The following is a 24,940-nucleotide window of genomic DNA, read 5'->3' on the forward strand; positions in this document are numbered from 1 at the left end:
GTCTCAGGCCACTGAGCAGATATAGTATGTGGGTCTCCATTCTGTTCCATGCTGTTCCCATGTGCTACCAATCTCCAACCATTCTATAAGAAAGTGAATGTAGTGGTTGTACTTGATGGTCAGTGCTGCGTCAGTGGATCAGTAGCTTCACTGGGTGGGTGAGTGGTGTCTAAGAGTGAGAGCTGTATAAATGTGTGTAAAACAAATCTGAGTTTCTGCAAACACTGTATGTATGGTCTGTAGGGATCTCAACCAGACGATATCGTATGCAGAATATGTGACTGCCTCAGAAGGAAAATGTCGACACCAAGGATACTATCCACACAAACATAAGGGTTTAGATACACACACACACACACACACAGAGAGACACACAGACACACTCACAAAAGTCATAAAGACCAGTGAGAGCATCAGAGATGACAGAAAGTCTTTTTTTTATATATATATATATGCGCTGCATATGCTGGCCGGCTGCAGTTCCTACACCACATCACTAGGGGCAGCAGTCTGTTTAAGATGTGGCATTTATATCTTCAGTGCAACCACAGGCTCTGAACATGAGGACCAAAGAATGAGGCTGACTGAAAAAAAAATAAAACACATGCTATCATGAGCTAGAATTGTATGAAATACACAAACTTGTGAGGTTAGCAATATCTTACCACATAGCTGACTATGGAAGGCCATAGTAGTGCATGACTGAAAGGTACATTCAGTTAAGAGCAAAATTGTTAATCATAATATGTAACATCCAGGATGTTGGCCTAGACAGTTTAAAAACTATCATCAAACAAAAAATACCATATATGGTGTCCACTGGTTAACATAAAGAATGTAGAGGTCAGGGACAAACCTCATGGACAGATGCTCCCAGACTGCAGAGGGTTAGATTAACATAATTGCAGATTAGCATGCATCAGAAAGGACGTGGAATGCATGGGCAAAAGGCAGTGTTCAAGTTTCAGAATAAAGGCAGTGTGCAAGGTTCAGAATAAAGGCAGTGTGAAGGGTTCAGAATAAAGGCAGTGTGCAAGGTTTAGAATAAAGGCAGTCTGAAGGGTTCAGAATAAAGTCAGTGTGCATGGTTCAGAATAAAGCACCTCATCTGTGCAACACAGCAGCGTGGGCACGTATAACTGCCAGTGGGACTGGCTCATCCATCTATACTCACAGTCTGACAACCAACAGCACCAGCAGGAAGAATGGTGACCTATACAGAAGCATATGAGCTGCTTTGGTCCAAAGAAAGGCTTCCCCTTGCAGCAGGACAGTGACTCATAAACTACTGAAGCAGATCTAGAGTTTTTCAGGAAAAGTGCAGTGTTCTTGGGCAAGTGAAACATCTGGACCCCACCGAACAGCACCAAAAGAGCCCTAAAAAGAAGCAGAACGTGAAGGTTACTGGTCATTCTCCAGGCCTGACCAGGGAAACACCATGATGGGGCTGAGAACTGTGGACCATCACTGTTTAATCAGGCCATTTCCATTAAAGTTGTTTCATTTAATGTTTGCAGTTACTTGGGCCTCTGCAAGGGGAAGACCAGGTTTCAAAAGAGCCATATTTACATGTTTATATGGGTTATGGAAACACTTCAACCTCACAGTCACAGAGCCAAAACAATAAAATATGGGTCACAGTATACTCACAAACTGAATGTCACAAAACAAATGAACAAAAAACAATCAAACAAACAAACAACAGCAAAATAAAATGCCAAAAAAACAAACAAACAAAAAAAAACAGGACTTTGCTCAGGGCAGTTACACTCACTAACTCACAAAAACACTCGGTCTTGGCAGCTTGACGCACATCCTCTGCTTCTGTCCTTCATTTGTTTGCTGGGATAACCTTAACCCTACCCCTAACACTAACCCTAACCTTCATTTGTTTACTCAGTGAAAATTATGGAACAGAATAGCGTAGGGATGACCATCAGTTACCCACCCAACCACCCCGAAAACCCCAGCCCCAAACCCCTCATTTCACCCTGTATTTCACTCCTTGTCCACTAGCACTGTGCCCCTCAGTGACTGCCAACAGCTTTCTCTCACTATCTATACCTCCATGCATCTCCCTGCCTCCCCATCTCTCTCCCCCTCACTCTCTTCCTCTCTCTCCCCCTTGTTCCTGCCTCTGTCTCACTGCCTCACCCTTCTTTCTCCCCCCCACGTCTCCCTGCTACTCCACCCTCTCTTCTTCCCATCTGCACCTTGTTCTCTCCATGCCAAGTCTATCATCTTTCTGTGTGTGTCTCCATCTCTCTCTCTCTCTCTCTTTCTCTCCCTCTCACACACACACATACACACACACACTCACACTCACACACACACACACACACACACACACACACACACACACACACACACACACACCACTGAGAAAGGAGAAAGCTCTTCACAGAAGGCACATCTGAAGAGAGTGTATTTCAACAATGCACAGAAACACCCAGACAGAAATAGCAGTATGTCCTCTCATCTCTCTCTCTCTCTCTGCCTCTTCTCTCTCTCTTCTGTCTCTCTCTCTCTCCTTCCACCCCCACTTTTTTGTTGCTCCCCCTGGATTGGTCTGAGCTTTACGTAGGAGTAAGAACATGCCAAATAGTCGGCATAAGTGAACCCACCACACTTCAGTGAAAAATAAATAAATAAATAATTCACACACTGCTGTTAGAGATGGTTGACAGTAAGGCCAGGTTTAAGAGCAGAGAAGCACCCTTCATGATCGATCTTCCCAAAAAAGCCTCGCTCACAAAAAGGAGCATTTAAGACATGTAGTTTGCCATGCCTAACACAAAAGATCAGACAGTGGGAAGATCAGACAGTGGGAAGATGTGGTAAGTGTGGACAGGCATTAAAACTACTGGTAAGTGCTCACTTGAGACAAATTTGACCCTTTCAGATGGAAGAGCACTTTGAATAGCAATGGTGCATAAATAGGCATTACAATTACAGACAGGCATTAAAACTACAGAGATATTACAACTACAGACAGGCATTAAAACTACAGACAGACATTACATTTATGGCACTTAGCAGACGCTCTTATCCTGAGCGACTTACAAAAGTGATTTGTCATTTACTCATAGAATATATCCTAGTACAATACAGTAGGTTAGAATCAGACATGCCAATGAACTAGAATACTGTAGAATACAGGGATGAATGCTGATACCTAGAAGCACAAAATACATAAGGTCTATCATTAGAACTATATTAAAAATCAAGGCTTGTTATAGACTTCCAGTAAATCCTTTATGAAGGCGATACTTAACCAGAACATACTTATCCTATTGCACAGTAAGTCTGTATGAATTGCTGGCAGTGGCAATGATTTAATGACTCATAGGACACGTGATGTTGAATCAAATAATTTAGTTCATTTTTACGACAAATAAAGATTAAAAGGGGAATGAAAATTGAATACTTTCGCGTAAAATGAGAACGATAACTATTGCGTTACCGACCTTCAGAGGACAGACACTGCGTGGTCTGCTTTGGGTACATTTATTTCTGGACGTACAGCACTGCCCTCTGCTGTACAAGTCAAGCAATCACTGCCAATTTGAGAATTTGGGGGATTATTTGTAAAGTTCTGTGTCCTACATTTTTGGCTACAACTTATTCATTACTAACAAGTGCAAACCCTAATACCATGATTTTATTTCAAGAAGTTTGACAAACACCAACACTATTCAAACAAATCGTTTTGCAGCCTGTTTTGAACACTGAGGGGTGAACATGTTGGATCTTCTTTACACAAACATCCCTAATGCATGCCAAGCAGAGCCCCACCCCCACCTCAGACACTAAGGCCACACCTCTGTTATGTTAATACCAGCATACAGACCACTTGTCAGATGCTCCAAGCCAGTTCTGAGACAGGTGATATACTGACCAGCAGGAGCCATCCATGCTTTTCAGGACTGTTTTAAGCACACTGTCTGGGGCACAATTAGGGAAGCCACAACTGCCATCTACACCATCAACCTGGAGGAGTGTACAGCATCAGTGACTGGCTATATCATTTACATTTATGGAATTTAGCTGACGCTTTTTATCTAATGCGATTTATAATTATGGTTGAGCACAGTTTGAGCAATTGAGGGTTAAGGGCCTTGCTCGGGGGCCCAACAGTGGCAACTTTGCAGTGGTGGGACTTGAACCTGCAACCTTCCAATACCAAGTCAAGTACCTCTGAGCTGCCACTGCCCAGGATAAAGTCTTCAATGACAAGGGCCAGATTATGGTTAGGATAAAAGCCTTCAGAGACAAGGGCCAGATTAGGGTTAGGATAAAAACCTTCAGTGACAAGGGCCAGATTAGGGTTAGGACGAAATCTTCAGTGTCCTTCTTCAACAACTACTGTCCCGTCTCAATCATGCTCATCATCATGAAGTGCTTTGAGAGACTTGTGCTTTGAGAGGCATATCAGGACACAGCTGCCCCTCACTGGACTCCCTACAGTTCGCATATCACCCCAACCGTTCCCCACCTCCCTTCATCTGGGCCTTACCAATCAGGACAAAAAGGACACATGTTAAAATGCTGCTCGTAGACTTCAGTTTAGCAGTCAACACCTTCATTCCTCAGTGTCTGATTGAAAAGCTGGGACTACTGGGCCTGAACACCTCCCTCTGTAACTGGATCCTGGACTTTGTGACTGGATACCCCAGTCTGGATTGGGAGCAGCCTCTCCAGTATCACCACACTGAGCACTGGGGTCCCCCAGGGCTGTGAGCTCAGTCCACTGTTGTTCATTCTGCTGATCCTTAACTGTGCAGCAATACACATCTTGAACCATCATCAAGTTTGCTGATGACATGATTGTGATGGATCCTATCAGCAAGGACAATGAGTTAGCATCCAGGGAGGAGGTGCAGCAGCTAACTGACTGGTGCAAAGTCAACTATCTGTTTCTGAATGTGGAAAAAAATAAAAGATGGTAGTTGACTTCAGGAAAGCACAGGTCCAATCAATATTAATGGCTCCTCTGTGGAAATCATTACAAACGCCAACTTCCTTGGGGTCCATCTAGCAGAGACTTTCAACTGGACCCTCAATACCAGCTCCATAGCCAAGAAAGTCCAGCAGTGACTCCAGCAGGGACTCCAGCAGTGACTCTAATTCCTGAGGAGGCTGAGGAAAGCTCATATCCCTAACACCATCTACACCATGTTCTACAAGGGGCAGTAGAGAGCACCCTCACCATGTTCTACAAGGGCAGTAGAGAGTACCCTGAATGGCTGCATCACTGCCTGGTTTGGATTCAGGCCCTCACAGCCAGACTGTAATAGTTTCTTCCCCCATGACATCAGACTCCTCAACTCCCAGTACATGACAACAAATAGTGAACAAATATTGTATTCTATTTAACAATTATATGTTCTTAAATTAGTGTACTGGCTGCTGTATGCTGTAAGCATATCTGTTAAAATATTACAACATGGTACATCTTTTGCACATCTACTCAGTGACGTGTAGTGGTTGGTGTTGCCCTATATCGTATCTGTATTTTCATATTTATTGTCTAGATGTATGTTCTCCTTTTGTGTTGCAGAAGTGTCCTGAAGGAAGGTTATTTCGTTTCACTGTATTCCTGTATATAGCTGAAATGACAATTAAAAAAACTGGATTGACCGTATTTTCATCTATAGGTTTCAATACATGCAAGTAACTAATAGCTGAAGATACTTGAAACAATTACATGTAGATATTTTAACCAGTAACTGAAGATACTTGAACCAATACAACAACAACAACAACAACAACAACAACAACAACCTTTTAGGATAACAGCTGTGGCAAGTACCTAATTTTCTGAAATAGAAAAAGTAGGTGGAAAGCCCTTTTTTTTTTAGACATTTAATTCCAGTGTATCTATAACATTCCAGCGGTGACTGTGTAATAAGAAAACCTGGTTTTAAGAATGAGGCATGAAGCCAGGCAAGTGTTTGTAATGCTTTGGGAGGCGCTGTTAGCATGAAACAAACACTTCCATTGCACTCGTCTCGAACTTGCTCAACAACCTCGAGCTCACACGAGCCCTGTCTGTCGCCTGGGATGTATATAGACCTAACTGTCCCAACAGCAAAGACCTAGAATCTCTCCTAAGCTGCTTTTTATAACCGACTTCTTTAAATATGCATCAATTTTAGCCTTGTTTTATATATACAAGAAACCAGATTTCTACGCACTTGTTTCTGTTTTCACGAGAGGACCCGGAAAGTATCCTAAACCACGATGAATTCGTCTGCAATTGACGATATGGACATGAGTTTCTTCTCCAGCCCAAGTACTGAGAGCTTTCTCACCTGCTGCACATTGTCATCGGCTGTCACGGACAGCGGTTCCGCGAGCCCCGGTCTGCGTGAGCGGAGCTTCATAGTCAGCGTGGCGCACATTACTGTCATGTGCGTGCTCGCGCTTACTGTGGTTTTTGGCGTCGTTTGCTTGGTATGTAACCTCCTGATCAAGTCCGAAGGAATGATAAACGTTATGGTCAAAGACAGAAGATCCTCCAAGGACGTAGAAGCGGTCATAGTGGGGTCATATTAATGAGCAAAATATGTTGGCATCGCTGGCAAACGTGAACTGAGAGAAGATGGAACTCCTAGCTTTGAAAATGTGGACATGTGCATGAAGCTATGCATGAAGAAGTGCAGAAAAGTTCGTTTTGACCCGACGCCACAATCACATTGATGCCCTCTCAGAAAAAATCTAATCCAATAATCTATTACCAGGCACACGTCAACACGAACTGTATATGCTGTTCAAGACGCATGAAACCGTGACATTCCGGACACTTTCACTGGAATCCACTGATCTGCATTTCCTTTTTGTGATTATGATAATAAACAAATCTGTTTAGCAAAGAGTTGTGATATTTAACTTAATCTAACCTGAATACTGTTTGAACAAAAAGTCCATGTTACATTCAAATAAATGCAATTTACTTAACAGTACTCTTCTAGTCTTATTCCTGCGTTTCGTTTCTCAGTGCATGTGAGATTGCGTTGGATTAAGCTTTAATGATACGTGAGTATTTTTTGCAGGTTTTTAAAATTATATATTACATTTGTATTTATTCAGTCCAGCTTTAAAACATTGTACTTCTCGTTCCAGTATACGTTTATTCAGTCTGTGCTGTGTTAGTATTACACATTTATTTGTAATCATGAGGCAGGACTGGCTGGTAATATTCACATGCGATGGCAGGTTTAGGCTCAGGAACCAGGGCTGGAATGTATTTAAATTGTTTACTGAGTTAGAATTATAGCTTGTTTACAGCAATAGCATATGTCCCTAAGTAAATAATCGAAACACAGGTTGACAAGCGCATAAACTTTATTGAGTAATTTCAATTTTCTTTTTAGTAACTATAATTTGGAATACTTTTTATTACATTAATAATGAATAGGTTGCTACGTGAATAACACTGACACACAGGCATGGTTATGTAGATGTGTTTTAGGACTTTTTAAATGTTACATTATTACATTATTGACATTACTAAATAAATGAGCATTTTTAATTCACTAGTTTGGGGAGTTTGGTGTCTTTTCATAGTAGTCTGGTTTGCCTTTGGTTTACTCTTGTTATTTTGTATGTTAATAATGCAGTTGTGCTTAATTAGAAATAAGAATAATCTGATGGAACAAAAGGGTCATGATACATCAGTGATGCCCTCTTATAGTTACAGGGAGATATTTATAACTTTATTTATTTTTTGTATATTTACATGTCATAATTCTGTGAGTAAATGTGACCACAGAAAGAAATGTAATTAGTTGCAGTTGAAGTAACATTACTGGCAGTGGAACTGGCACACATTGGGAACCAATGGAAGACTGAGCAGCTGTCGGAGTGGCTATATGAAGACACATGTAGGGTCATTGTCTAAGACTTTATAAACATATACCACAACTTGCTTAGCTGGCCTGTGCACATTAACTGAATGCTGGAATGTACGTACAATATACACATATACTTATAAAACATTTTATAAAACATTTTATTAATTGTTTTGTTTCACAGGTAGGCAGAACATTTTACAAAGGCAACTAGATAGAACAGAGCTTGAATGCAAAACCACAACCCTAACCCTAACCCCTACTAGATGGAACAGAGTCTGAATACAAAAGAGGTGTTCCAGAGGTCTCACGCAGGTTAGGGTTAGGGTTAAACGCATGGGTTAGGGTTAAATGCATGGGTTAGGGTTAAACGCATGGGTTAGGGTTAAACGCATGGGTTAGGGTTAAATGCATGGGTTAGGGTTAAACGCATGGGTTAGGGTTAAATGCATGGGTTAGGGTTAAATGCATGGATTAGGGTTAAACACATGGGTTAGGGTTAAATGCATGGGTTAGGGTTAAATGCATGGGTTAGGGTTAAACGCATGGGTTAGGGTTAAATGCATGGGTTAGGGTTAAATGCATGGGTTAGGGTTAAACGCATGGGTTAGGGTTAAATGCATGGGTTAGGGTTAAATGCATGGATTAGGGTTAAACACATGGGTTAGGGTTAAATGCATGGGTTAGGGTTAAATGCATGGGTTAGGGTTAAACGCATGGGTTAGGGTTAAATGCATGGGTTAGGGTTAAATGTATTGGGTAGGGTTAAACACAGGTTAGGGTTAAATGCATGTATTAGGGTTAAATGCATGGGTTAGGGTTAAATGCATGGATTAGGGTTAAACACATGGGTTAGGGTTAAATGCATGGATTAGGGTTAAATGCATGGGTTAGGGTTAAATGCATGGATTAGGGTTAAATGCATGGGTTAGGGTTAAACGCATGGGTTAGGGTTAAATGCATTTGTTAGCGTTAAACACATGGGTTAGGGTTAAACGCATGGGTTAGGGTTACATGCATTGGTTAGGGTTAAACGCATGGGTTAGGGTTAAATGCATGGGTTAGGGTTAAACACATGGGTTAGGGTTAAATGCATGGATTAGGGTTAAACGCATGGGTTAGGGTTAAACGCATGGGTTAGGGTTAAATGCATGGATTAGGGTTAAATGCATGGGTTAGGGTTAAATGTATTGGGTAGGGTTAAACACATAGGTTAGGGTTAAATGCATGTATTAGGGTTAAATGCATGGGTTAGGGTTAAATGCATGGATTAGGGTTAAACACATGGGTTAGGGTTAAATGCATGGATTAGGGTTAAATGCATGGGTTAGGGTTAAATGTATGGATTAGGGATAAATGCATGGGTTAGGGTTAAACGCATGGGTTAGGGTTAAATGCATTTGTTAGCGTTAAACACATGGGTTAGGGTTAAACGCATGGGTTAGGGTTAAACGCATGGGTTAGGGTTAAATGCATGGGTTAGGGTTAAACACATGGGATAGGGTTAAATGCATGGATTAGGGTTAAACGCATGGGTTAGGGTTAAATGCATGGATTAGGGTTAAATGCATGGGTTAGGGTTAAATGCATGGGTTAGGGTTAAACACATGGGTTAGGGTTAAATGCATGGATTAGGGTTAAACGCATGGGTTAGGGTTAAACGCATGGGTTAGGGTTAAACACATGACCCCTATAACAGTGCAGGACAGGAAGGAAAGGCACGTATGCAGCAGTGCCTCATGCTGCTGTCTAAAGCCCTATTTTAACGGGATTATTTTTACATGGGGAGGTGGAGTAATGTAATTTTACTACAGGATATTTGTAGAATATATGACCGATTCACACAGAATAAGATGAGATGGGAGTGGCTACTTGATTTATACACAACTGTCACCTCTAAAAAATGTGCATTGCTTCTGTTGTTCTGTTGTTAATGAACTAGAAAATGCTGGCATCCTAGAATTCAGGTGCTGGCCATCAACATTAAAATTTTGCACCCAAAAAAATTGATGACATTAAAGGCTTTTGACAAAAGGCTTTTGTGGTTGGTGGTGAAGGGTACAAAACACCAAATCCAGGTTCAAAATAACTAGAAATAATTAAAATATGGAATATTGCCCAACATGATTATTACCTATGATGAATAAAATATTAAATAACTTATCTACACCCGAGGTATTTGTGCCATGCACGAAGAAACCAAATGACTCGAGTCCCTCCATACTTGAGAAAAAATGCATAAAACCTTTTCCCCATGACATGATGAAATATTTTCACACATATTGATTCACACAGGATTAAAATAATTTAATACTAAAAGTACTAATACTAAATTAAGTCTTATTAAATACGTTTAATGCCCTATGTCGACAGAGTTTTACATGGGGAGGAGGGTGAAGTATTACCAGCATTTCTCAGTGATTTTAGTCATGTCTGATAAGGTTGGTTAGATATTGCTCTCTAAGGTGAGACACATCTCCGTTACTACTTTGAGCTGCCTTATTATTTACAGAAAAAATCTTTCTGTGTTTGGGGGTTGAGGGGTGGAGGGTAATTATTATTTTTAAAAAGCCTCTAGCTGTGCATTGCACAATTTTCTCTGGCACTTGATGTCTGTAGTCTAGCCATGTCCTAGTGTGGTGTACGATCACAGTGTTCAAAAGACAAACTCCACGATTGCTGAGCCACAGAGGAGCAGTAGTGGTCTGCACACGTCAATACATCGACTGCACAAGCAGGACAAACAGGGCGTGTGATGTCCATGTTGTGTTGGCGTTCGAGCAGGTTCAGCACTGTACAAGAAACAACAAGAATTAAACTGTACAACACTGTGCAAGTGCTGTTGTGAATAATAATAGTAATTGCTTTAATGAAGACTAAAGAACTTTTGAGACAATTTTGGGGTGTGCTGTTGCTTTGGTGCATGTAATGTCATAAAACGTCTTTGCTGAACAATGAAACATTGTTCCATCCTCACTTATTATCTATTTATTCAATGTCCTCATCAGTTTCACTGCTTGTTCAGAACAGATATAAGCACTTCAAACAAAGTGGTTTAATACTTGCTTCCCTACACAGCAGCATCTGAACAGAGAACCCTGACGTTTGTCACAATGGCCATGCAAACCAGTCATGACTGGGGACAAAAGAAACACTTTATTTTTATTTATTTGTTGTTATGAAAGTCACTTTTACACTGCATTGGTACTTGAACAGTGTTCTGAGGTTCAGTGGAACTGTATATACCTCATTTATATTAATATCATACATATTTAAAAAAAAGAAAAGAAAGAGAAGAAAAGCTCGGGTGTTAGTATTGACATTTTGTGCCTTTCACACATGGATTAAACCAGTCTCACACATTCTAGTATTCTCTTTCTCATGTACATCCAGAGAAAGAATGTGGAATGCTGCTCAGTCTGGGGTGTTACTGTTTCACAGTTCTTCATCCCTGAGTGTTCCAGTGTTATGACCCTATACTATAAAGTTCTATAAAAGGCAAACACATATACATGCACAGTAGCAGGGTTAGCGTTAGGGTTAGGGTTAGTGTTAGGGTTAGGGTTAGCGTTAGGATTATGGTTAGCCTTGACTAACCGCCTCTAGCACACACCCTCCGCCATATCCATAACCTTCTCAAAAGCAATTTCTCCCATTTCAAGGATCAGCTCAGCGGCTGGTGTCTTAATAAAGCATGGGGGAAAGGCCTCTGCTCTTGGTTAAGCTGCAGAATTAAAAAGGTACATTCATTTAATTTTAGAGCAGTTAAGTTGTAGCTGTGCTGTTGCTGTGGAAACCACAGAAAGTCCAGGAGCAAAGGGCAACCACAGAGGCTAATGCACTGTCACTGAAGGGCATTTATGTCACTGTAGGGGAAAACATTAGTGCAGCAGAACAAATGCAATTATATGACTAGGAAAGCATAATTGCCCAAAGTGGTTCCCAGCAAGGTGCCACCCTGTACAACTCATCTGTTCCTTTCAGTTAAAACTCATTATGCATGCTACTTTCAAGATATTCATAAAGTTTTTAAAAATGTGGCACATCCTCAGAAAGTATGGACAAACCAAAACACTTTTACAAAACAGACATCACATGAATCTGGTTAGTGTCTAACTCAACAACCATAAGAACACAGTTTTGTTAAAATATGTAATGTTCATGCTGATAGGCTGGTGAGAACTAACAAATCAGCGAGCCAAGCTGGCAGTGACATGGTAGTGGACAAAGAAGAAATACAAAGGCATTCATCAATATATCCAAAATGGCGAGAATATACATGGTCTGCTTTTATTAGCCATAAATGCTGGAGGAGGAAGGTTGATGATGATGATGAAGAAGTCCTGGTCTACAGCCTCAAAAGCTGAGCTGCTTCAGCAAAGGCACCAGATGACGGTGAGTGCTGTCACAATGCCGTTCAGAATGGCCATGCTGTAGCCCATATGGAAAGAGTGGCCCGTCACCTGCCTGAACATCACACACACATGCACGTTACACTCACGCTGTTCGATAGACATCTGTCATTACAATACCCCACGAGCCCTGTCCCACTTCTACTGCAGCTCTCCAACACACAGCCAGCCTACGGTGGCTGAGTCCAATGGGGCCAGAGAACCCTAATTGCTCCAGGAGGCGTGTGCAGTGCTGCAAGCAGGCCATAGCATGTTAATGTAAGAGCTGTGAAACAGTGAACAGAACCACATAAAAACACCATTACAGTGCATCCTAGTGTCCCAGGACATCACTCTGGCTCCTGATAATGGACAATTTGTCTAATGCTTTCTTGAGGAGCCAGCTTCACTCTCAGTCTATTAGATCTTTAAAATGCCTTGAGACTGACCACTATGATCAAAGCTGCTTTCTAAAGGTCTTTGTTCCTGCTGTACTCAGTTCTGAAGCAGCCCAGGCAGGCGGAGAGTGCAGAGACCACACGCACACACATCGACTCACAAAACATCTGAATCTGCTTCTCTAATGTGGTGGACCTGGACAATCTGCACAGAATCTGTGTCTCAGTTTATTGGGACATAGCTGAAATGTTAAATATCAGTGAAGATCCATAATATTTCTGCTCATCCAGTGTTATTTCATTTTCAAATTATTTAAATGATTATTCAAATTATTCATGCATTTCATCTTCTGGTTTTAAGTTATTTATTTCCCCAGTTTAATAATCAATTAACTTTTACATTTTAATGTTTTTCTTTTTGTTTGCAGCTCTTCAGAACATTGTCGTTTGTAGAAGATCACCAAATAAACAATAAAGATGGAAGAAATCGTGTACCAGTTCATAGTGTATATTAAATACTTAAATTAAATACTTAAATTCCTGTCTACCATTTAGAGAACAAGAGAAATGGAATATAGGGATGTCCGAAGACTGGGCTTGGGCGGTAATGCAAACAATTGTTGTCTCCAGAATTATAGCACGAAGTGATATCGTGTTGCAAATTCTGTTAAGAAGTATGTGAGTTACAGGACTGTTCCTCAGTTTAGCCACATGAGCCTTTTCTTGTAACCGCTACATAAGTGAACTGCTGCAACTCAGTGATGGAGAGTGATAGAAAATTAAAAAGATGCTAAAGAAACACTGTATGATGAGCTTATTGTTATGGAACACTTCTAAACATGTTCTCCTTGTTAATTTTGTGCGAAACCAGAATACTACTGATGCACTGACACCTTAGACCTTCTCTTCTGGAGAAAAACGTTTCACTCTCTACTGGAGAGCAGCTTTCTGTATACCATTTGCATGAATCCTAGCATTCTTTGCCAGACTTAAAATATGTTATAATCTTTTCAGGTAGTATTCTGAAAAAATTTGTAGTTAATTAGTTGGTCATGTTGTGTTTGTTTGACCATAAATCAAATGCAGTGTTTTCTGCTTTTAACTAACATAGATTAGACTTTGCTTGAACAAAAGGAATGTTTAAATAAGACATGCCATGTCAATGGAATGTGACAGAAATCAACAGAACAATTATCTGCTTACCATCGACACTTATTTAAATTTTGACAATATTTGAGAATGTAATTTATGGGCCCAGTGTGTGTGGCCATCTCGTCAGTCAAAAGTTCTCTAAAGATAAAGAGGACAAATACAGCCAGGAGCAAGAGCGCCCCCAAGGGGCCACCCCCTGAACACTATCCATTTCTCTTGTGCCCATATGCTGAATATACAAGCCCTACCCCATTAGTAACGTTATGCTTGCCAAGTTATAGCACACTGAAATGATTCAAAGAATGGAAGACACTTGTAAATAAGGTAAAACATGACGTGCTGGACATGAATGGAAGCTTTGTTTGTTTGTGATGCATTTTAATTGGAATTTGTTAAGCTAATTAATGATTCCTTGGCTGATGTGATATTCATATGAGATCAGCTACGGAATTAAACAGTATGCAATTCATTATACACTATAATATGGTGTCTTTACCTTTGTATGAAACTTCAAACCCTGAGCTTCCTCTGTGTTGTTTAGCCTTTTAACTGTGCTGCCACATCACCACCACCCCATGTTTTCAGCAGGCGCCAGTGGCCAGCACTCTCACAGGTGCTTTAAAAGGTTCTTTTTACTGTTTGTCTATAAGACACTAAATGCTTATACGGTGGAAGCCAAGACCCTGCACCCATAAGACAGACTGACCTCACCAGGGCCGTCATCTGAGAAGTGTTTCAATCACTTTACGAGCACTTCAACCACTTCAATTGAAGAGCTGCAGATCAGACTGTTTTCTTCCAAGCGCACACTATAAGTGCCCTGAATAGACAATCAGCTATGAACAACTGAAAGGCTAAATGCCATATCTGAAAGAGATCGGAAGGACTTGGTTGACTGCGTAAGTAGCAATTTAGGGCAGTACCTAATCAATGTCTTGAATGCCCCTGTTTTTTTGGGACTAGAGATATTTTCAGCAAACACCCGTGTAGTCCAGAGTGCTCTACCGACTTTGCTGTCACAGATCCATGCTCTGCCCAAGAATAAACTATGCTCTGATAGCAATACATCACGCACATGATCTGATAACTCTACATCATGTACATAATCTGATAATGCTACATCTGCCTACATGATCTGATAACTCTACATCACGTATATGATCTGATAACTCTACATCCACCTACATGATCTGATAAAGCTACATCCACCTACATGGTCTGATAGCACTACATCACCTACATGAATTGATAACTCTACATCAAGTGTTTCAACATTTTTGAGTTCTAATAAAGATCAGTGTCTTTCCTGGTAGTGGTCGGTGAGAAGCTATTGACTGTATTCAGGAATTATTTTTAACTTTTACTTTTGCTTTCTCTGTATTGGTACTTTAAATTTACTCTCCCCATTGGTTGTGTTATTGGTCGTTATATGTTATTATTATAAATAAATAATAATAATAATAATTTTGGTCATTTGTATATCAGACTATTCGTTGTCGTATTGCATTATATCGTGAAGCCCACATTGCGATGCACATCATATCGTGAAGTTACTGGCAATACTCAGACCTAAAGACCACTGCCTCTCTGCTAGGCTGGACCTTCTCATGCCTGTGATTTTAGCAGTGCTATGGCTGTAGGCTATTGAGGCGAGCCACTACAGAAGAACCTCTGGGTCAGACATTTGGAGCGTGAAAGCAGGGGTCCATGTTGAAGCTGCCACTGGTGCCGATGGCGGTCTGATGGCGGTCTGATGGCGGCCTGATGGCGGCCTGATGGCAGTCTGATGGCGGGCTGATGGTGGGCTGATGGCAGTCTGATGGCGGGCTGATGGTGGGCTGATGGTGGGCTGATGGCAGTCTGATGGCGGTCTGATGGTGGGCTGATGGTGGGCTGATGGCAGGCTGATGGCAGTCTGATGGCGAGCTGATGGCAGGCTGATGGCAGTCTGATGGCGGTCTGATGGTAGGCTGATGGCGGTTTGATGGCAGACTGATGATGGTCCTATATAGCTGCAGTCCTGGTTGACACCCCGTTAGCATTCCAGGCTATATGTCAAAGCCACATTGGTCCAATCATGAGCAGAGCAGCAGTGTGTGATTAAATAATGACCTTGCAATAACAAGCTCACACGGGGGCCGTGGAGTGACCCTGCATTTTGCTGCGAGCTCAGCCTAACCCTTTCCCCCAGACATGATTGATGATATTCTACCGTACTGGTCAATCAGTAGCAGGCGTTATGGGATTAAGGCACAGCAGAGAGCACATTTCCTCCCACGTAGGAGTACAGCTGAGGTGAATGCACAAACAATGCTCCAACATCACTGTTTATGCCCTATCACACCATGTTCTTTACAACATTCTCAAGCACAGACTTAGAAATTAGCTGACAGGTACCACATGCATTTAAATGTATTTAAACATTCATCAGTAACTGTAACACTCCTAATCACATTAGCAATATCTCGTTAAACTCAAAGAAGGCACCTGCTGTTCACAGATGTTGGTCCTCTCACACTGAAGTGCTCTCACAGAATATGTGAAAAGCATGAACAAATGTTTATAAATGCTTCAGGAATCACGAGCTGTTCCAGTCGTACTTTATGCAGTATGACCCTTCATATCTGAAGCCTGACTAAGTAAACAGCGGATCATGGCTCATTTACAGTAAAATTGACACTTCATCTGAAGACAAAGAAAAGAGTGCAACATGAAGAGCCCTTGAACTTGTGAACCACAGCCTGTTAATGGGATGTGCCAGCAGGGGGGGATAGCTACATGTTTTAGGCTGTATCAGTCACTCCTGTCTTCATGGCCTGCCATCAGTGAGTAACCACGTGGCCTGCTGTCACAGCACTGAAGCAGCTGAGATTCAACAACATCTACATGCTCAGATGTCTCATGCCATGCAGAGACTGTCTGAGGTGCTTCTGGGCCCCATCCCTCCGAGTCCTGTCCCTCTTGCCCCAACCCTCTGGGCCTTGTGCCTCTGGGCCCTGTCTCTCTTGGGCCCTGTCCCTCCAAGCCCTGTCCCTCTTGGCCCCGTCCCTCTGGGCCCTGTCCCTCTTGCCCCAACCCTCTGGGCCCTGTCCCTCTTGCCCCAACCCTCTGGGCCTTGTCCCTCCAAGCCCTGTCCCTCTTGGCCCTGTCCCTCTTGCCCCAACCCTCTGGGCCTTGTCCCTCTAAGCCCTGTCTCTCTTGGGCCCTGTCCCTCCGAGCCCTGTCCCTCCGAGCCCTGTCCCTCCGAGCCCTGTCCCTCTTGGGCCCTGTCTCTCTTGGGCCCTGTCTCTCTTGGGCCCTGTCCCTCTGGTCCCTGTCCCTTTTGGCCCCGTCCCTCTGGGCCCTGTCCCTCTGGGCCCTGTCTCTCTTGGGCCCTGTCCCTCTGGTCCCTGTCCCTCCAAGCCCTGTCCCTCTTCGGCCCTGTCTCTCTTGGTCCCTGTCCCTCTGGTCCCTGTCCCTCTTGGCCCCGTCCCTCCGGGCCCTGTCCCTCTGGGCCTTGTCCCTCTAAGCCCTGTCTCTCTTGGGCCCTGTCCCTCCGAGCCCTGTCCCTCCGAGCCCTGTCTCTCTTGAGCCCTGTCTCTCTTGGGCCCTGTCTCTCTTGGGCCCTGTCCCTCTGGGCCCTGTCCCTCTGGGCCCTGTCCCTCTTGGCCCCGTCCTTCTGAGCCCTGTCTCTCTTGGCCCTGTCCCTCTTGGCCTCATCCGAGAACCCTGCTGGACACCATCAAAAAGACAAACGAGAAACAAATGAAATCCTGAGGTGTACATGCAAACACTTAGTCCTCATTTAACGTACCATTAAGCATCATGCCTGACTGAGAATAGTGCCTGGTGTTCAGTACAAACCTCACTTCACCCCAACCTCCAATATCAAACCCTTCAGTTATGCTCCTGTTCACTGGCCCTAGATGGAGAAGGGGCCAAAAAAGGCTTGGAATAGGGCAGAAATAGGCTGGGAATAGGGCAGGAATAGCCTGGGAATAGGGCAGAAATAGCCTGGGAATAGGCCCGGAATAGGTAGGGGAATAGGGCAGGAATAGCCTGGGAATATGGCAGGAATAGGTGGGGAATAGGGCAGAAATAGCCTGGGAATAGGGCAGGAATAGGTGGGGAATAGGGCATGAATGTGTAGCAGAGAAAAGGTTCCAGGAGTTCACCTGGATAAGGAAGAGCACGCTACTGTGTAGCCATGGCAATGGCATGCTGCATTACCCTGCACCACTGCCCTCCTAGTTACAGCAACTAAACATGGTTGGCACAGACTGAGGGGACCACATACAACTTTAACACCTTCTGTCTCTGAGAGCAATTCAGTTATATCCCAAAAGATTTTTTTAAAAACAATAAAAAAAACCCCACAGTATTTGCAAAATTTGGAACATCACTGGTGCTGCTTGTGTTACTGAAATAACCCCAGGAAAATAGAGTTAAATAAATACAACTGAATGGTTGAAATATTTTGGTAATAATATCGTGTGTGTGCTGCTGCAGTGCTCGGCACACTGAAAGTCATAGAGACAACTGCAGCTCCCTGAATCCCAGATAAGGAGTCTGGCCACTCTTAGATACTGTATCAAAACCTTCACAGAAGCTGTTAACCTTCAATATCTTGTGCTGTTGTAAATAAGCTTCAGATAATCTTGTGCTGCCTGCTCAGTCCTTTTCTCTAGCACTTGGCTCACAGCAAGTCCAACAACATCCCAAAACACTTCATGCCTGTTTGAGAGGTACATTCCTCCTCTGTTGATAAATACAAAACAGAAAACAATATTCATTGTGGAACAGAAAGTGATATTTCCTAAAACTGGCTGGACTGTTCTCCTGTCCCCCCAATGCGTCAGTTTCCTAGAAAGGTTTCACGGTAGCAGAAGAGGAGTTGTTCACCCACATTTCACAGGGCTTTAAGCATCACTAAGCCCAATCAGGCCAATTTTTCCACTAGATGTTGACCATTCTGCAGAGCTCTAGTATCTTGGCTGCATGATGGAAGCCAATTACAGTAAAATTGGTTTTCTGTTCTTGCCCGTGATGAACACACCCCAGCGCAGCCCAACCAGAGTGAAGAAACAAGACTAATGTTCCATTTTACTGACTATCATGCAGCCCCTGGGCTGATAGCTAAAAGCAAAATAGCTGAATCACTCTAGAAAGCAAGAAACATTCTATATGACATATTGCAACTGCTCCCTATACACCAATGCTGTATGCCACTATTACACTAATGCTGTACAACACTATTACATTAATACTGTATACCTCCATTACATTAATCTTGTATAACACTATTACGCTAATGTTGTAAAACACTGTTACAATAATGCTGTATAACACTATTACACTAATGCTGTATTACACTATTACACTGATGCTGTATAACGCTATTACACTAATGCTGTAGAACACTATTGCACTAATGCTGTAGAACACTATTGCACTAATGCTGTAAAACACTATTGCACTAATGCTGTAAAACACTATTATACTAATGCTGTATACCACTATTGCACTAATGCTGTATACCACTATTATACTAATGCTGTAGAACACTATTACACTAATACGGTATACCACTTTTACACTAATACTGTACAATACTCTTACATTAATACTGTATACCACTATTACACTAATGCTGTACAATACTATTACAATAATACTGTATACCACTATTACACTAATGCTGTACAATACTATTACACTAATACTGTATACCACTATTACATTAATGCTGTACAATACTATTACACTAATGCAGTACAATACTATTACACTAATACTGTATACCACTATTACACTAATGCTGTACAATACTATTGCACTAATACTGTATACCACTATTACACTAATGCTGTACAATACTATTACACTAATACTGTATACCACTATTACACTAATGCTGTACAACACTATTACACTAATGCTGTAAAACAATATTACACTAATACTGTATACCACTATTACACTAACGCTGTATAACACTATTACACTAACGCTGTATAACACTATTACACTAATACTGTATAACACTATTACACTAATGCTGTAGAATACTATTACACTAATACTGTATAACACTATTGCACTAATGCTGTACAACACTTTACACTAATACTGTATACCACTATTATACTAATACTGTATAACACTATTACACTAATGCTGTATACCACTATTATTCTAATACTGTATACCACTATTACACTAATGCTGTAGAACAGTATTACACTAATGCTGTACAACACTATTACACTAACACTGTATACCACTATTATACTAATACTGTATAACACTATTACACTAACCCTGTATACCACTATTATACTAATACTGTATAACACTATTACACTAATGCTGTATACCACTATTATTCTAATACTGTATAACACTATTACACTAACCCTGTATACCACTATTATACTAATACTGTATAACACTATTACACTAATGCTGTATACCACTATTATTCTAATATTGTATAACACTATTACACTAATGCTGTAAAACAATATTACACTAATACTGTATTACACTATTACACTAATGCTGTACAACACTTTACACTAATACTGTATGCCACTATTATACTAATACTGTATAACGCTATTACACTAACCCTGTATACCACTATTATACTAATACTGTATAACACTATTACACTAACGCTGTAGAACACTATTACACTAATACTGTATACCACTATTACACTAATGCTGTAGAACACTATTATACTAATACTGTATACCACTATTACACTAACCCTGTATACCACTATTATACTAATACTGTATAACACTATTACACTAATGCTGTAGAACACTATTACACTAATGCTGTAGAACAGTATTACACTAATGCTGTACAACACTATTACACTAACACTGTATACCACTATTACACTAATGCTGTAGAACAGTATTACACTAATGCTGTACAACACTATTACACTAACACTGTATACCACTATTATACTAATACTGTATAACACTGTTACACTAACGCTGTATACCACTATTACACTAATACAACACTGTACAACACTGTGACTTTGGTACCAGGCTGTTAGACTGCCATCGATTTGGTTAGTTGGTGCGTAATTTGAATTTTGCAGGTGGTGTTGGTGTTTAACTGGAGGTACCTGAGTCTGGCTGGGGAAAGTGGCGTGGGGGGAAACATTCCAGGCTCAAATGAGTCAAAGTAGGTAAGAGTCCAGGAGAAACTGCAACATAGCAGTCCAGCCAGGGAGGAAAGAATGAACATACTCCAAAACCCTGGAAACAAATACGTATCTTAGACTACATGACACGGACTGTCTACGCGAAATACATTTAACGAACATGTAACTTAGACCTACCTAAAAGTCTTACTTCTGTTCCGTCTGGAGTGGTGGTTCTCTCTGCTCTTAGATCTGGAAGACACACAACGCAGGATAGGACAATACTGAGGTAGTTAGCGACAGATCCTTCAAACCGGGGGGTGTTAATAAAACACTGACGGGACTTACAAAATGGACTCATACCTTTCAGAATGATATAGAGAAAGGAGGCAAGTACACCAATGAACAAGAAAATGACGAGGCAACACAGCACGGAGAGTATGCGGGCGGGCCAGTGTCCGCCGCTCCAGACGCGCCGGGGCGCGCTTCTCTCCTCCGGGGACGCACCGGACTCAGCCGTCACTGCCACACTCGCGTCGCATTCGTCTCCGGAAAAAGACTCAGGACCTTTCCTACCTCTCCACGTGGTTGTTCTGCCTCTCCACATGGCTGAAGCGGAGAAAAGGGAATTCTGCTTTATAGCCAACACAAACTAGCCTGCCGGCTAGCGTTTACTCTACTGTTCTAAAGGATAGTTGAGATAGTAAAGGTTGAGTTTTCAATAGTTTACTCAGAACAATATTAGAACGTGTACAGTTCATATATGTAAACCCTAATCCTTTTACAAGGAGTAAAGTTTTTTTTTTAAGTTTAGGATTTTGTCCGCTTTCAAAACATCGCGGTTTGTGCTTCCGCAGCCGTGAGAAGACACCGCCTATAACAATTTTGTCCAATCCAAATTACGCATCTACGGCTTTCGCCCAAAGGACCGGGTGGAATTGATATCAATCAAACCGCCTCATAAACTCGTCTAACATCTCGTGACTGTCGGGATCAGTTCAGCGTTGGCCAGATTATTGCGCAATTGCAGGTCTGCACATATTTCATTAGGCGTGTGTATGTAGTGCATATACATTTTAGGCTTTGCAGTGGTTACTGTATTTACCTCATACTTAATCTATATCATAGTTGGGATATATGAAAGTATAGATATCGGAATCTTTCTTTAAAAAAAAAATAATTCCATATAAATGACCACGTACGTTAACTAGCATACATATATTAAGATTGATATTTTATCGTTGTGCTATGTGTACAACGAAATTATAGAGCTCTTATGTTAAAACAGGACAAAATAAAAATATAGAATTAAAAATATATAGACATATATACAATTCACAAAGTGGGTGTCTTCGTATACATCCTGTGTACCCAGAAGTTTTCTTATGATAAATACTGCACCTATATTTACAGAGTAAGTATTTAAGAGTATTTCACAGATAGAATAAGAATTGCACTGTAATTCCACAAGTAGTATTGCACAGATATTGCACAAAGGTAGCTATTTTAGAATGAATATTGCGTTTCATATATATTACATTATATATTGTTGTTCCTTAGTGCAGCGTAAAGAGTACAGTGTAAAGAGATCAGCATAGTTCTTTACACGTTCAGCTCTTTCAGTGCTAAGTTCAGTGTGGTGATGGCCTTGGCATAGAAACTGTTCAGTGCTCATGTAGTGGATGCTTTGATGGAGCTGTAGCATGTTCCTGAGTGCAGAAGGTCAAATGGGTGATGGACAGGGTGAAGCGGGTCCTTTATGATGCAGGATGCTTTCCACAGGCATCAGGAGCTGTAAATGTCCTCCAGAGCAGATGAGTGTTGGTGATCTTCTGTGTCTTTGACTCTCTGCAGCACCATCTTATCATCTACAGGGCTGTTGCCAAACCACAGTGAGATCCCATGGGTCTGAACACTCTCGATGGAGCTCTGATAGAAGGACACTAGCAGCTGTGGTGGCAGGTTGGCTTTCCGAAATGTTCTCAGAAAGTAAAGCCACTGCTGTGCCTTCCTCACCAGAGCGTTTATGTTGGTTGACCACGTGAGATTTTCTGAGATGTGCTGAAGAACCTGAAGCTGGAGAGTCTTTCTACTCTCTCTCCGTTTACAGTGGAAGGGGGACATTCTGTTTCTTTCTAAAATCAACAATCAGATCTTTTCTTTTCAGCCTGTCTGTTAGGTTGCCTTTTCAGCGAAGGTCTTAAAATAATGTGAGCAACGTAGTAACTGTTTACATTTTTTAAAGCGTTTAGATCATGCTTATTCATTTACTTCTTAAGCGTTACTGAGTGGGTTGTCCTTATTCTGTGGCCTGACATTTTGCTGCCACCTTGTGGTTATAATGTGGTACTGCTAATAATAGTTTAAGGTGATGGTGCATTCTTTTGCATTGCCCTTCATAGTAATAGACCCAATTAAAGCACAGAAACAAAATATAGTGTGTATATGTACCATGCATAAACATTATATATATATATAATGTTTATGTATCTCCATCTCTGGGTGCGGAGGATCCAGAAAGATAGGAAGGGCAAAATCCATGATATGCTTTGTAAGGTATCAAATATTAAAGATACAAACTATAAGGGGAAATGGGTGAGATGAGGGCAGATTTCCTAGTTTGGTGCAATAAATGGGCAGTGCAGTTCTGTATGAACCAAGTGATTATTTTTAAAGCTTTTTGTTCATTACAATACAATACAAAACAATTGTAAGACAGTATCACAAAGTCCTTAACCTTGTATCCTAAAGCTGTTACAGGTATTAAACATATTAGAGGGTCTTTTAGGACACGCTCAGAAACAGAAACTGCTACCTTTTGGGTGTAAATAAATTACAGCATTCAGGACTCTATAGCACTAAGAGCAATGGATAAAGGAGGATATAGGACATAGTACTGTAATTAAGCAAAGTAAATCATACTTTGTGTGCTTAATAGGTTCTGATAGTACCTTCTATGAAACTTCCTGGTACTAAATGTTGGTTGCTGCTGTGGCTTAATGAGAAATGCAGGGTATGTTCCTCATTTTGGTCTTCACATAATATCTAGGGCTAGGGTGTACTGCAGATGAAGCTATATTGAGGGTTACATTTACAGCATAGAGCTGACTTACAATTATGACTGAGTACAACTTGAGTAACTGAGTGTTAAGGGTCTTGCTCAGGAGCCCAACAGTGGCAACTTGGCAGTGGTGGGACTGGAACCTGGAACCTGCAACCTTCCAATCACAATTCAAGTATCTTAACCATGGTACCACCACTGCCCTTCATTGTACTACAGATGAAGATATATTGACTCATGGTAACAAACTGTTTTAAAAACATCTTAATTATCAGCTGATTAAGTACATTTCTCTTCTCCTGAAGTAAAAGCAGTTGTCAGATTTATAATCGGCGTTTGGGCGTCTGAGACTAACTGTGTTAGTCACACGAATTTAATTTCCGTAATTGAAATGGGCAACAGCAAAGATATGCGTCTGAAGCAAAACATTCAACACCACACAATTTTCAATTTAAAACAAGTTAATACTCAATTCCTTAAATTTGTAAAATGTAATTTCATACAAATTAAGATTTTTAAGGACCCGGGGGCACCCTGCTTAAACTCAACACCATCAGTTGGGATTTGACTGCTTACATTTTAGAGAAAGTTTTAAAACTTGGGTTAGGGTTAGAATTAGGATTAGGGGTTGCTAGGGCACCAATTTCATAATGGTAAAACATTAAGTTACTCCTTTCAAGAGTCTATGCTGTGTTCTCGTAATCACAGAAAAACATATCTGGAGGCTCAACTCATGTCTGCCTGTGCTGTGGCATACTGGATGGAGTGTATGTTTGATTAGATAACCTGAGCTAAGGAACAGCTTACACCATACACTGAACATCACTTGTTAAAGGCACTAAACATGTCAGTGGAGAAGTGGACTTGAAAAAGAAACGTAGTGTAACATTACACTGGGAGAGTGGGAGAGACCTGTATTATGAAATACCCCCAGT

At 41.3% G+C, this 24,940-nt stretch overlaps 1 protein-coding gene and 1 pseudogene across 5 annotated transcripts; both read right to left on the minus strand.

Moving 5' to 3' along the window:
• Nucleotides 1-473: 473 nt before the first annotated feature.
• arl6ip6 (ADP-ribosylation factor-like 6 interacting protein 6) lies at nt 474-21,776 on the minus strand. Of its 5 annotated transcripts, XM_027004656.3 has the most exons (5): nt 21,308-21,776; nt 21,143-21,196; nt 20,927-21,059; nt 1,175-1,377; nt 474-584 (listed from the first exon to the last, which is right to left on the minus strand). In XM_027004656.3, exons 1-5 carry the CDS (start codon nt 21,549-21,551, stop codon nt 529-531), a joined length of 690 nt encoding a protein of 229 aa, XP_026860457.2. In that variant the 5' UTR covers nt 21,552-21,776; the 3' UTR covers nt 474-528. The 5 variants fall into 5 exon arrangements, with proteins under 5 accessions (XP_026860457.2, XP_026860459.2, XP_081566330.1 ...); XM_027004658.3 differs by lacking the exons at nt 474-584; nt 1,175-1,377 and adding an exon at nt 10,991-12,320 and having other exon boundaries at nt 21,308-21,735; XM_081710204.1 differs by lacking the exons at nt 474-584; nt 1,175-1,377 and adding an exon at nt 12,327-17,505 and having other exon boundaries at nt 21,308-21,754.
• Nucleotides 18,540-20,862, minus strand: LOC145657096 (uncharacterized; annotated as a pseudogene).
• Nucleotides 21,777-24,940: the final 3,164 nt, after the last annotated feature.

This window comes from Electrophorus electricus, chromosome 3 (assembly GCF_041902795.1).
Source record: "Electrophorus electricus isolate QZ-2024a chromosome 3, ASM4190279v1, whole genome shotgun sequence".
NCBI lineage: Eukaryota > Metazoa > Chordata > Actinopteri > Gymnotiformes > Gymnotidae > Electrophorus > Electrophorus electricus.

Excerpts from the sequence above, each read along its gene's own strand:
- arl6ip6 (XM_027004656.3), bottom strand. The coding sequence starts at position 21,551 with ATGTGGAGAGGCAGAACAACCACGTGGAGAGGTAGGAAAGGTCCTGAG. Across the intron at positions 21,060-21,142 it reads AACAGAAGTAAGACTTTTAG|GGTTTTGGAGTATGTTCATT; the intron begins GTAGGTCTAAGT and ends ATTTGTTTCCAG. Across the intron at positions 1,378-20,926 it reads CTTTCCCCAGCCAGACTCAG|GGCTCTTTTGGTGCTGTTCG; the intron begins GTACCTCCAGTT and ends GCTTCTTTTTAG.